This window comes from Malaclemys terrapin, chromosome 11 (assembly GCF_027887155.1).
Source record: "Malaclemys terrapin pileata isolate rMalTer1 chromosome 11, rMalTer1.hap1, whole genome shotgun sequence".
Taxonomy (NCBI): domain Eukaryota; kingdom Metazoa; phylum Chordata; order Testudines; family Emydidae; genus Malaclemys; species Malaclemys terrapin.
In genome coordinates, this window is record NC_071515.1 from 15,769,430 (window position 1) to 15,782,452 (window position 13,023).

A 13,023-nucleotide genomic window follows, 5' to 3' on the forward strand; every position below is an offset into this window, starting at 1 on the left:
ATCATCCAGCAGGATTTCCTATTGCCCTAACGTTTGCTAAGAATGTCATCTTGCACAACTTTCATTTGATTGAGAAAGCCTCATTGGCTGGGGTAGAGTTTAGTTTTTTCCATTATAACAGGACTGTTCTCTTTAAGAACTGCCTACTTGGAATAACCACCAAAACAGGCAACAATGATAACTGCCGAGCAGCTGGAACTGCTAATAAGCTGCTGGAGTACCTCTTTTGGCATGTGTTCTTTCATAGATGGTAGTTGACAGCAAACCCAGTCAGGCCATTATTATTATTTATATTGCAGTTAGCAACTAGGGCACCATTGTAATAGGTGCTATACAAGCACATAACAAAAAGACAGTCCCCACCCTGGAGAGTTTCCAATCCAAGTACCTCTTCCCCGTACACTTCACAAAACCATTCACTCTTACACCAACAAAGGAACTTTTGTGGGCATTCATTAATATAAAATAATGCATGCTCTCAAGTTATCAGACTGAAGGAATTCTTTAGCTATCTGACTCTAAGCACTTCACAGATAGTCATAGGCAAAAATCCAAACTGGGATTTTGAAGCTTTCTCCCGAACACCACCCTGGGGGAACAGCCCTCTTTCACCTTCCTGTAATATTTGTACAAAATGCAGAGGTCCTCATTAGCTGCAAAAGCATCTTCCAACCAGTCACAATCCACACAGCATTGTTCTTAGGAAAAAGCCCCATTCTGCAGTTCTTTTACCGGGTAGCCAAATGGGGACCAAGATCTAAACACCAAACCCGTTTCCATTTGTGACCCAGCCAGGACTGGAATTTCCAGCGTATGGTTCTAAAGCTGGTGGAACATTTTACCAGCTGGTGGCATGTTTTTGAGAATTAAATGATGGTTCAAATTTTAGGAATGCTGGGTGCACTCAACTCCCACTGAAGCAATCGGAGATGTGGGTACTCAAGACCTTTCAGGATTGCAATGGTAGATCCCTTGTTGCAAAGCTTTCTTTGTTCGATATATGCCATGCTACTATTTTATGTATATTTACTGCGACACAAGACAAAAATGGATTTGTGTCACAAAAGAGTCAGCTAACACAATGAAATCAACCAAATGCTTGCTCTCAGTTATTGCTGCCTGTCTCCAGTTTGCTACAGGGCTTTGACAACTGCCAGAGTTGTTGAGAACTGTAAATTAAGGACTAATTTGCACTTCTCAACCGCCTCCCCAGAGTACAATTAAGAAGCCAATTTTAACCAGGCAGATTTGACCATCGTTATCTTGATTAGTTTATGATTAGCCAACAAAACAAAGGCAGCTAGCAATACCATTTGATTCAATCTGGCAGAGAGTTCATTAATAACCAAGTCCTTGGGGTTCCAGAGATGATTTGCAGCCAACGTGCGGCTGCCAGGGAATGTACTCTTTAAAACCAGCTGCTAGGTTCCCCTCCTGAGAGCTTTTCCATTTGTAATACCTAGTGGCTGAGCTCCCTGTCCCTTTCCCCAACTCCTTTTGCTGCCCCAGCTTTTCTTTCCTGCCTTACCCTGTGGCCTTGGATGCCAAGGCAGAGCTTCTGGAGAGCCTGGCATTGACCTCGATGATGCAGTACTCCAGGGAGGTAGGGTGCAGGGCATACTGGATGTTGCATTCCCCCACGATGCCCAGGTGTCGGACCACCTTGATGGCACTTTCCCTCAGCAGCTGAAATTCCTTGTTGGACAGTGTCTGGCTGGGAGCCACTACGATGGAATCTCCTGGTTGCCGGAAGGAAAACCACAATAGTTTGACGGCAATAGATTCTGGTCATGTCTCTGCTGACCTACTGCATCTTGCAAGTTTTGAACACCAGGTGCTATGGAAGATGCCCGTTTGGGGGCATTTCAAGGCAAGGGACAGACTGTGCTACCGTGTGAAATAAGGGATGGGCTTAGGATATTGAAAAGTGTGTTCCATCGTATCCGGGAGTACTTAGCTCTGATAAGTATTCTACATCCTATCTCTCACTGGCCAGGTAAGTGTATCAACTATAGTCGGCAGAAAGACATTATATGAAAATGCTGATCTAAACGCAATCTACAGTAAGCCACACTGTAATCTGTAAAGAACCTACCTGTATGAACTCCCATAGCATCAACATTTTCCATATTACAGACGGTGATACAGTTATCAGATGCATCTCTCACGACTTCATACTCTATCTCCTTCCAGCCAACAACGGACCTCTCCACTAGAATTTGGTTGGTCACTGCAAATGCCTGTGGAACAGGTTGAAGAATCAGTTAGGGAGGACAGACAGCAGGTGGATACAAAGGAAGAAATACATTTTTATTAAGCATGTGTAACGGAACTGGACGCATTCCTGTATTTAAGGCTCTGCTACCACTGTGTGACTCTGGGCAAATTATTTCCACCCTCTGTGCCTCAGTTTCCCCCATCTATAAAATGGAGATAATGCTCCTTTGTAAAGAACTTTGAGACCTACTGATGAAAAGCACTACGTAAGAGCTAGATATTAATTATTATGTGACAATTGCTCTGTAACTTTTATTTGCATTAGCCTCATTTAAATGTCATGGAAAACAATGTGATCAGATGCAAAAGAAATGAGGACATTTGGCCTAGCCACAGAAATGAGAAGTATAAATTAAAATAAAAACAAAAATAAGGTTCTGCACTTAATTTTATGTATGCGAGTAGCCCCACTGACTTCAATGGTACGACTTCTCTGTGTAAAATTAAATAGGTGACTAATCAATGGGTGCTTGGACACACTGCTGAATTAACAACACTATTAACTAATCACACCATTAGTTACTGTGACATACTGATCAGAAGCAAGAGTTATGAATTATTCTAAAACTAACCCGGAAAACATTCCTGAGCTGCTAAATGAGTATAATCCAAATGGATACATTGACATTAATATTAACTACTATACAAGGGGTTAGTTAAATCTCACGTGGAATATAGAAAATAACACACACATTGTCAGACCATCCTTTCCTCAGCCTCCTTTTTGCCCTTAATTTTACAGCCAGAGTTTAAATTACTTAGTGTCATGGTAACCTATGAACACTGCTGAGCCACAGCAGGGCCGCCTGATAGGACGAGGAAGTCAGCAAACCTGCTCTTAAACCCATCAGCCTAGCTCCTGCTCCAACCACTAGGCATCACCACCCACGTCTCGGTTCGTGACACTTAGGCCATGTCTACTACATGTAACATGATCAATGCCAACTATGTTATAACATGTTTGTATCTTGGGATGGGGCCTTAAGGCCTTACGCTGTGTGCACGGGCATCAATGGCAAAGCTCCCATTGACTTCAGTAGCAGAGGATCTGGGCCTTTGACAGCCACTGTTGTCCTCCAGAATCAAATACCATGAGGCCCCAAGCTTGCTGGCACTACTGTAATGCAGATTAATATTAATCATCCATTCTCATATCAAAACTCTTATTTGCATCAATGGAATTCCCTTGCACAGAATCACAGACAAACAAGAACTGAATAAAATTAGAATTGTTTGCATTGGGAAAAGGAGTCTGAAGGGCAATAGAACTGAAAATTTGCAAATATTGCAGGGAATGAAAATAACAGAGTATGATATAAAATATTGTTTTTCTTGGTCGAGTGTTTACAGCCTTGCACTCCCTCCTTTCCAACAGCGATTCCTCTGCCTTTTCTATTCTATTCTATATAAGTTTTTAATTCCACACTCATCCCCATAGTATCTGAGCGCCTTCCAATAGTGAATTAAACAACACGATTACACATCTGTCATGTGGTGTTTGTTCTCTCATCCTCTCCCCAGACGGGGGAAGCGTGTGGAGTGGAGTGTCTTGTTTTGGTAGGGATGGTTGGGTTTTCTTGTTGTTGAATATAATTTAAACACACTGAAGTCCAAAAGGAAACATGCAAGTTTGTATCTGAGTTCATTTACTTTTTTCTACTAAATATTTTTAACCCATTCTGATGAAATGTAAATTTGTCATCATGGACATGTGTGATATTAGTAATCTACCTACTATTCTCTTTGCTCTAATCAGTCTGATGGGTAAGGAAAGCATTAGCACATTCTGCCTAACTAAGGCTAGGTCTACACTAGGGGGAGGGATCGATTTAAGATACGCAAATTCAGCTACGCGAATAGCGTAGCTGAATTCGACGTATCCTATTCGACTTACCCCGCTGTAAGGACGGCAGCAAATCGACCGCCACGGCTTCCCCGTCAGCGGCGCTTACTCCTCCTGACGAGGTGGGAGTACGCGCGTCGATTCGGGGATCGAGTTATCCGTCTAGATGAGACGCGATAAATCGATCCCCGAGAGATCGATTTCTACCCACCGATCCAGGCAGGTAGTGTAGACTAGCTCTACGAAAAAAGGAGCTACTCCTACTCATGCTGGCTCTTCAGTTTAGATCTTTCTCCAGGGCCCCTGGCCTCATAAAAACAGCAGTTCAGTGAGGAGCATCAGTGCATTGTATCGAATCAAACTACGAGGAACACAAGGCCAGATCCTCCACTATTGTAAATGGGCAGAGGCCCATTGATTTCAATAAAGTTATACCTAGGGTTGCCAGGCGTCCGGTTTTTGACTGGAACGACCCGTTGAAAAGGGACCCTGGCGGTTCCGGTCAGCACTGCTGCCTGGACCGTTAAAAGTCTGGGCGGCAGCACAGCGGGGCTAAGGCAGGCTTCCTGCCTGCGTGGCTCCGCGTGGCTCCTGGAAGCAGTGGCATGTCCCCCCTCTGTCTCCTAGGCATAGGGGCATCCAGGAGGCTCCGTGCGCTGCCTCCACCCCAAGCGCTGGCTCCATAGCTCCCACTGCCCGGGAACTGTGGCCAATGGGAGCTGTGGGGGTGGCACCTGCAGATGGGGCAGTGCACAGAGCCACCTGGCCACATCTCCACGTAGGAGCTGGAGGGGGGAAATGCCACTGTTTCTGGGAGCCGCCTGAGGTACGTGCCACCCAGAGCCTGCACCCCTCGCTCCCTCCCATGCCCAGGCCCCTGCCCCCGCTTCAATCCCCTTCCTGCACATAAACTCCTTCCTGGAGCCTGCACCCCACACCCCCTTCCTGCCCCTATTTCTCTTCCATCCTCCAAACCCCTCAGCCCCATCCCAGAGCACCCTCCTGCACCCCAAACTCCTCATCCCTAGCCCCACCCCAGAGCCCACACCCCCCAGCTGGAGCATTCCCCCCCCCCCCGCACCTCATCCCCGCCTAGTGAAAATGAGCAAGTGAGTGAGGATGGGGGAGAGCAAGCGACAGAGGGAGGGGGGATGGAGTGAGCAGGGCGTGGCCTCAGAGAAGGGGAAGGGCAGGGAGCGGGGCAAGAGTGTTCAGTTTTGTGCGAGTAGAAAGTTGGCCACCCTAGCTATACCATGTACACCAGCTAAGTATCAGGCCCCACTGTACAGGATATTCTAACCTGGGGCCTACTGGATTTTGTTGATTTCAGGACTGCCTATGCTGCGCTGCTCTTTGCTCTAATCACAAATCTACCCTTTGCACCGCGGAGTCCTACTTGTGCTGCTCCATCTTTTAATCTAGTTAATTATCCCCATCCAAGCAAATGAAACATGGGACTGAAATCATAGAAAGAAAAATACTGGTTTTACAAGTGAATCTCACCTCATGTTAAACTAACTGGTCTTTGATCTATATTTATCTTTGTTAGGATTCCAAGTGTTTGTCCTAGATGTTAATACTGAGTTTCCAACATTTGGGTCTTGGCAGGCTAAGATATTTTTTAGAGAGTAAATTTTAAGCTTTTAAAAATATATATTCAATAATATTAGTAAAGCTGGCTGCAAAAAAAAAATGAAGATTTTTTTAAAACTAAAAAATAGCTTTTTAACCAAAATGAAAATTTTCATTACAGTCAAATTGTTTTCCTGTTTTTCCATGGAAAATCAAAAACCCAGGCTTTCAAAAACACAACATTTTAACCCCACACTGAAAAATGTTACCCACCTTTTCTGCTTTCTGGTTTGTTTTCATGGGAAATTTTTAAAAAATGCTACACTTCCTGCGGAAAAATAATTGGCAATTTTTGTCCCGCTCTAGTGAGTACAAAAGACTGGAAAGGCAGGTTCCTCACAGGATTCTGGCACCGAACAAATTTCACCATTCAGAACCAAATACAAGAATGGCCTAACCCGGCCAGTCTCTCTCTATTCCTGGCCCTTAGTTATAGCTAAGCTCAGTGTAGGCTTTTACTTTCTCTGCATCTTCCCTGTGACATTAGCTCCTGAAAGCAGGAGAAAAGAGGCCATTATATTGCTTTTTGACCAAAACTGCTGAAACATTTGATCAAATTATGAGTCGTTTCTGACAGAATTTAACAGCCGTGAACAATGTTACTTAATCATTCACACTACCCAAGTCAATGGCAAGTATTATGAAGACAGAACCTTAGAGGGCATCAAGATAATGTTTTATGTTTTAACAGAAAGATAAAGTATGTAGAACTAGACTAATCTGTGACTATTACAAGAATATATTAAATCAGATGGCAAAATAAATCCGTATAGCTATCAAGTGCACACATACCTTGGTCCCAAGATCCAGCAGTCTCTCTTTGTCAGGACATATACCTGACCCCAGTCCACCCAGAGCATAGGCAGACCGTATCATGACTGGGTAGCCGATCTTTTCTGCTGCGTTCAAAGCATCTTCAATCTTAAAGCAGACAGGAATAAATGTCAAATAAAATGACAAGGACTAAGCTGATTCAAGTGTACACATCAGGTTAGACAAGAGAAAAGACTCAGAGTTGGTAAGACAACTCCCACCTGTTCATGCTCTCTGTATGTGTGTATATATATCTCCTCAATATTTATTCCACTCTATATGCATCCGAAGAAGTGGGCTGTAGTCCACGAAAGCTTATGCTCTAATAAATTTGTTAGTCTCTAAGGTTCCACAAGTACTCCTGTTTTTTTATGCCTTTGTTGTGACTCCAGGAGCCAAATTTTGCCCTCAAACACACCTGGGCATCCCTACCGACTTCCAATGCACCAGATCCCTACTTGATACATCTCCATTGACTTCAATGGATTTACACCAGGTATGAATTTGGTTTCAGCTGTTTAAAGAATAATAAAGCTAAGTGTGGTGGCCTTGCATCTCTGAGCATCTCGCATTTACCGATTCCACAGCAAAGCTGGGAGCGATCTTCTCATTAATCTCAGTCAGTTTGTCAGAAAACAGTTGCCTGTCCTCAGTGGCCATGATGGCTTCGACGGACGTCCCCAGGACCTTCACTCCATACTCCTTCAAAACGCCTCGTCTGAACAGCTCCACTCCTGTGGAAAGACTGGCATTAGAATCGGAGCACCCATGCTGTACAGAGAGGAAAGCGAATGGGGAATCTGGCTTTGCAGCTAGCTAGCTGGGTCCATACATGGTCCTCACCGCCATAGTTTCTCAATTCGAACTGTCAAAATTCAGTGCCAAAACCAATAAATTCAGGAAAGCACTTAAGTATGTGACTACATTTAAGCATTTGATTAAGTGTCATCTAGAATAGGGATACTTTCCTGAGCTGGGGCAACAAGTACCTGAAGCAGATTCTGAGCAGAGGTGCAAGAAGGCCAGTGGCATAGTCAAACATATATGGCTTGATTCTCTGCTGCCTTGTGTAAATATGTGTGGATGCACATGAAGGATGTCAGAAAGCACTACCATTTTGATTTGGAAACATTTCACACCCACTTTATCCGAGTGTAGATGACGACACAAGGTTTAGGGCAATGGAAAACAAGCCCCATGTCATTCTGAAGATTCTAGAAGGGAATCTAGCCCTTGAAATCGAAAGATCACTAAAGTTAGAGACAGACAAGTTCTGTTAGACAATCTTAACCACATCCCTATCGATGAAGGGATGTTCCATGGAGTGCAGTCTCAAGTGCGAAACCCTGTGTAATTCTAAATGATCCAAAGAATGGGCAATCCTAAAGAGTCATTAGGTGGTGATAAAGCTTACATTTGTAAAGACAGTGTGGGTTTCTCCTTCCACATCTACTGTAACAGGATGGAATGATGGGAAATCCTAAATTACCACCCTTTTTGGAAATACTGTAATAAAATAAACCTGAAACATTTACATTTAATTTGACAAGTTTCAGGTCAGAGCTAAATGTTCCCATTATAAACATTGTTTTCTATTAAATGTGGCATAATGCTAACTAAGGAAATTCCTAAATACAACAGCACACAGATTCAAATACCTGCAAACCTTGGGGACAGCCACAATCTGCAGCCAGATCCAGTCTGGATTTTGCAAATGCATCTTCCTTTTATACTACTTAGGACCAAAACCTTGAATTTGGACACACTTATACTTTGAAGCATTAGAACAGAATGTGGTTGATTGCCTCTCACTTTAAATCAAGACTGGATATCTTTCTAAAAGATAAGCTATACTTCCATCAGAAAATGGAGGGCTTGGTGCAGATTTATGGGGTGTGGTGCTTTGGCCTGTGTTATACAGGAGGTCAGACTAGATGATCACAGTAATCCCTGTAGGCCTTAAAATTTATGAAAGCTGCATGTAGATCTGAATTTTGTGGTTTGGAGCCATCTCTGATCCTAAATGGAACAGTGCCAGTTGGTGCTGCCATGCTAAGCTAAACAAAGCACCACTATCCCTGTAGCTTCCCTTTTCAATCTTCATCTTAATGTTTAGGTACAGAACACGCCCCAAAACTGTCATCCAAAGCAAGATTTATAAGCTGCAATTGCAAAACACTATTGTATGAAACATCTGTATAACTGATAACTATAAAAGATAGCCACTACAAGTCATATTCAATAGGTACAATTAAATTAATACTTATATTAGTCCATTAGGCCAATATCTCTGCTTATAAACATTTGTAAGTGAATGAAATGTTCTGGCTGAGATTCCTATAGTTTTGATCAGGCAGAGCTAGATATAAAGGTGATGGATGTGGGGCTAGAGAGATTAATTCAGCTACAATTCCACAGTACTTACCGCAGTTGAGAGCTGTCTGGCCTCCCATGCCCAGAATTAACCCATCTGGCCTTTCTGCTTTGATGACCTCTGTGACAAACTGTGGGGTGATGGGGAGGAAGTAGACCGTGTCAGCCTGCTTTAAGCCAACCTCATTGGTCTGGACTGAGGCAATATTGGGGTTCATCAGGACAGTCTTCACATTTTCTTCCTGAGGAATGAAAATCAACATTAAAGTTTTAAAATGTACTGTATACTGAAAGGTAAACCCACAGAGATACTAGAAACACAACAACTATCAATGAAGATCTTAACAAGTGACTAGGTACCATGCCAGTAACTGAAAATAGAGTCTTCTCTGGCTGAACAGCCCAACACCAGGTGTCTGATCACGGTACCTGAATATTTTTCAGTTCTTTGTACCTACCCAGGACACTACAACAAGGAACTTCCTGTATGTGTTTCCAGACGTTCTTCCAAAGACAGCGACAATGCAATAAGTTTCTGTTCTCGTTTGCACCACTGCAAATCTTTACAGTTGCTGGAATTACCACATTGAGAACCCACATTGGCCCAGTGCCTCTTTCTGCACAGCTAGAGACACTTGACCAAAGTTCTTTACTATTATTTGTTTTACAGCAGTGCCTGGAGGCCCAAACCAAAACCGGGGCTCCATTTTCCCTTGGAATATGCATCTAGCAAGAGAATCCTGCCCCAGCCAGCATCCAATCTAAACAGACCAGACAAAGAGGGGTAGAAAAGAAGCATTTTCATCCCCACGTTACAGATGGGGAACTGAGGCACAGAAAAGTTTAAGGGTGAAATCCTGGCTTCATTGACGAGGAGAGTTTTGCCACTGACATCAACAGGTCAGGCACCCAGGATGTTTGGGAGGCAGAGGTGGGAACTGAAACCAGATTTCCTGAGTTCCAGTCCAGTCCCTTTAGTACAAGATCACCCTTCCCCTTCCTCTGGAAACATTATAAGTAAGTAACAGAGAAGCCAACAAAGTTACACCAGTATCAACGAGAGCAGAATTCAGCCCAGTGCATCTATAATACCTGTAGGCCAGAGGCGGGCTCAGAATATATCATGGCTGTAGAGAGAAGGTGATACTGGGAAGCAGAGGGATCGTGGCCCTGAATTTTGATGGTCTGTAGTGGTAACACTGACTGACCTCTTATAAAAAATGACACCCAATATAGCAGGGGTGGCCAACCTGAGCTGGAGAAGGAGCCAGAATTTACCAATGTACATTGCCAAAGAGCCACAGTAATACATCAGCAGCCCCCCATCAGCTCCCCTCCCCCCCCCGGCGCTCCCTCCCAGTGCCTCCAGCTCACCGGCAGCCCCGCTGATCAGTGCCTCCCCCTCCCTACCCGCACCTCCCAATCAGCTGTTTTGTGGTGTGCAGGAGACTCTGGGGGGGAGGTGGGAGGAGCGAGGGCACGGCAGGCTCAGGGAAGGGGCGGGAAGGGGTGGAGTGGGGGCAGGGCCTGTGGCAGAGCCAGGGGTTGAGCAGTGAGCACCCCCGACACATTGGAAAGTTGGCGCCTGTAGCTCCAGCCCCGGAGTTGGTGTCTATACAAGGAGCCGCATATTAACTTCTGAAGAGCCGCATGCGGCTCCGCCACAGGTTGGCCACCCCTGCAGTATAGCATACTAAAGGAAGGAGTCTGAATGGTCAGTTTTACAAGATTAGAGGTGAGGCGAATAAGGAAGAAGAGTGTGACCTTTACAGGACAAACTGGACACCATAATATAGAAAGCTATTGATCATAACAAAAGAAAATGGTCAAGGGCTTGGCATGTCAGGGTCAGCAACTCCTCAATGCAAGAGAAAATTGCAATGGGATCAGGGCTGGTTCAGAAAATGCTGCCAGGGCTGTAGCCGTAGGAGACCACAGCAGTGCTAGTCCGATGTGTACTGCGCTTGCATACAGCTGAGTCAGTCTTGGGAAGGTGAGTACGAGCAATTTCCTCCTGACTGAGAGCTCTAGGAGGAGAATAGCTCCAGCCCCTGGAGAATCAAGATGTCTTCCCTCATTATACCGTTCTGGTAGGAGAAACCCCTGCTGGGCCCCCACCCCTTCTGTTTAAAAGAAAACTCCACCCACTACTCTCCTAACTCTCTTCACCAGTTCCAGGCATGTTACTTAATCCCTTCTCCTTGCATATCCATTGCTTGCAGCCTAGAGGAGTTTGGGGCACATGGAGGGAGGAGGAGGTCACACTCTGAACCCTGGGACTTGCACATAGTAGCCCTATTCCAATGACTTTTGTAGGGGGCTCCAAGAGGTGTTTGAACTGCCTCATATATTATGACACCAGTGAGGACCCCAAGCCTATTTACCAGGTCACTTCCTGACATGCACTGGGAAGAACATAATGTCAGGGGTCCTTTCCTACTTGGGAGGGCCGACTACCTCTTAATTCAGCAATTTGAGAGGATGATTTGTAATAATACTAAATGCAACACTGGGACAGTTCAACCAAGAGGTCCTCTGATTAGTTTACCGGGGCAATCAATCTCTAGGGTCTCTGAGCTGAAAAAAACATGCTCTGATCCTCTGCCAAGAGCTAACGATCTAGTGATATTATGAAAGAAGAAAGAAAACCCCGCACTTCCTCTCAGACTGTGAGTAAAGATGCATCTGGGACACATCATCCAGGAAAAAGCAAATGCTGAGTAAAATACAACAACTAGAGTGGAATAATATGTCACTGCGCACTTACCATTCTGAAGCTTGTCAGAAAAGAAAACTGACATGGTCTCTGTGTCGTTTCTCAAAATACACTGAATCGGCTTTTGACTGACTCAGCTGTATACTGAGAAACCGAGCTCAGGAAATTATAATTTGAAAATAATTATTTTAATTACTTTAGCACTTATCTCTGTTCACAAATGATCTGTGAACAGGTTGGCACTGGTATGTATATGGTTTTTATTCAAAATTACTTGTGTGAACAAATTTATGGCTTGGTTTCACACTGGGTCACCCCGAATATTCACTATTTGTGTGTCATGACTGGTCAACTAAGTCACATGCTGTTGTTTTTTTTTCTCTATGTGGATAACTGAAATTATATCTTCTAGGGCTGGCTAAAGAGTTTCCACTGAAACTTTTGCTTGATGGAAAATTGGGGTTTTGTTTAAAGAACATTTTTCAGAAAGCGTCAGCTTTCCTTGAAACTTTTGGGGTTTTTTTTGTCGGAAAACCAAAAAGCAAAAGGAAAATGTTTGTTTTTTCACCAAACTGTGAAAATTATTCAATTTTGCAGTTTGGGTTTTTTTCCATCAAAAAAATCAAAAAAATTTCCATCAAAGAGTCAAAATTTATCTGGAAACTTCCCCCCTCGTCCCCCTTATGTTGAAATTTTCCAAGGGATCCCCTTCCCCCCCATTTTCCAACCAGCTGTAATATCTATCTATTTCAGATCCCTCCTTTATACTCATCTGTGCCAGGGTATCTGCAAACCCAGCTGGCAATGACAAGGCCGCTCACTAATACTCATGACTAAGGCCTATTGTGCTAAAATGTGCTTTTTTTTAATCGTATTGCATCCTCTCTCCTGATGGTTTGTTTTTCCCCACCTATCATTTTCTGTTGTGACAGACCTGTAAGCTCTTTTTAATAAGTGTTAGTACTGTACTTTGCACAATGGGCCCTGAAATCGGATTGCAGATCTTGGGTGTTACGGTGATACAAATAATAAATGAGTCTTCGCTATAAGAAGACAAGAGAGCTTCCTTTTTCTGAGTGCATGATACCTGCACGCATTTAGAATTGTTTCAGTGAATCTAACACACAAATAGCAAAAAGGGATTTTTTTAAACAGCCATTTCCAACACATATGCACTCTCAAACATTTATAGGTGCTACTATTCCTGGCACACTTGCTTTCCATGCACATCCTCGCAAAGAAAAACTCACTCACCTGAATGTTTGTGAATAATGCCTCGATTCAGCAGCCCTTTCAGCTTAAAGTTAGACATGTGCTTAAGTGAATAGATGGATTTAAGTGCATGATTAAGTGCTTTACTGAACCGTGG

At 43.8% G+C, this 13,023-nt stretch overlaps 1 protein-coding gene across 1 annotated transcript in view; it reads right to left on the reverse strand.

Annotated features, from left to right (window-relative positions):
• CPS1 (carbamoyl-phosphate synthase 1) overlaps nt 1–13,023 on the reverse strand; it is a 122,122-nt gene that overhangs the window by 67,032 nt on the left and 42,067 nt on the right. The window contains exons 14-18 of the mRNA XM_054044193.1: nt 8,991–9,180; nt 7,142–7,299; nt 6,545–6,673; nt 2,096–2,240; nt 1,529–1,739 (exon numbers count right to left, since the gene is read on the reverse strand). Of these exons, the coding sequence (XP_053900168.1) occupies nt 1,529–1,739; nt 2,096–2,240; nt 6,545–6,673; nt 7,142–7,299; nt 8,991–9,180 (833 nt within the window). The remainder of the gene's footprint in view (nt 1–1,528; nt 1,740–2,095; nt 2,241–6,544; nt 6,674–7,141; nt 7,300–8,990; nt 9,181–13,023) is intronic.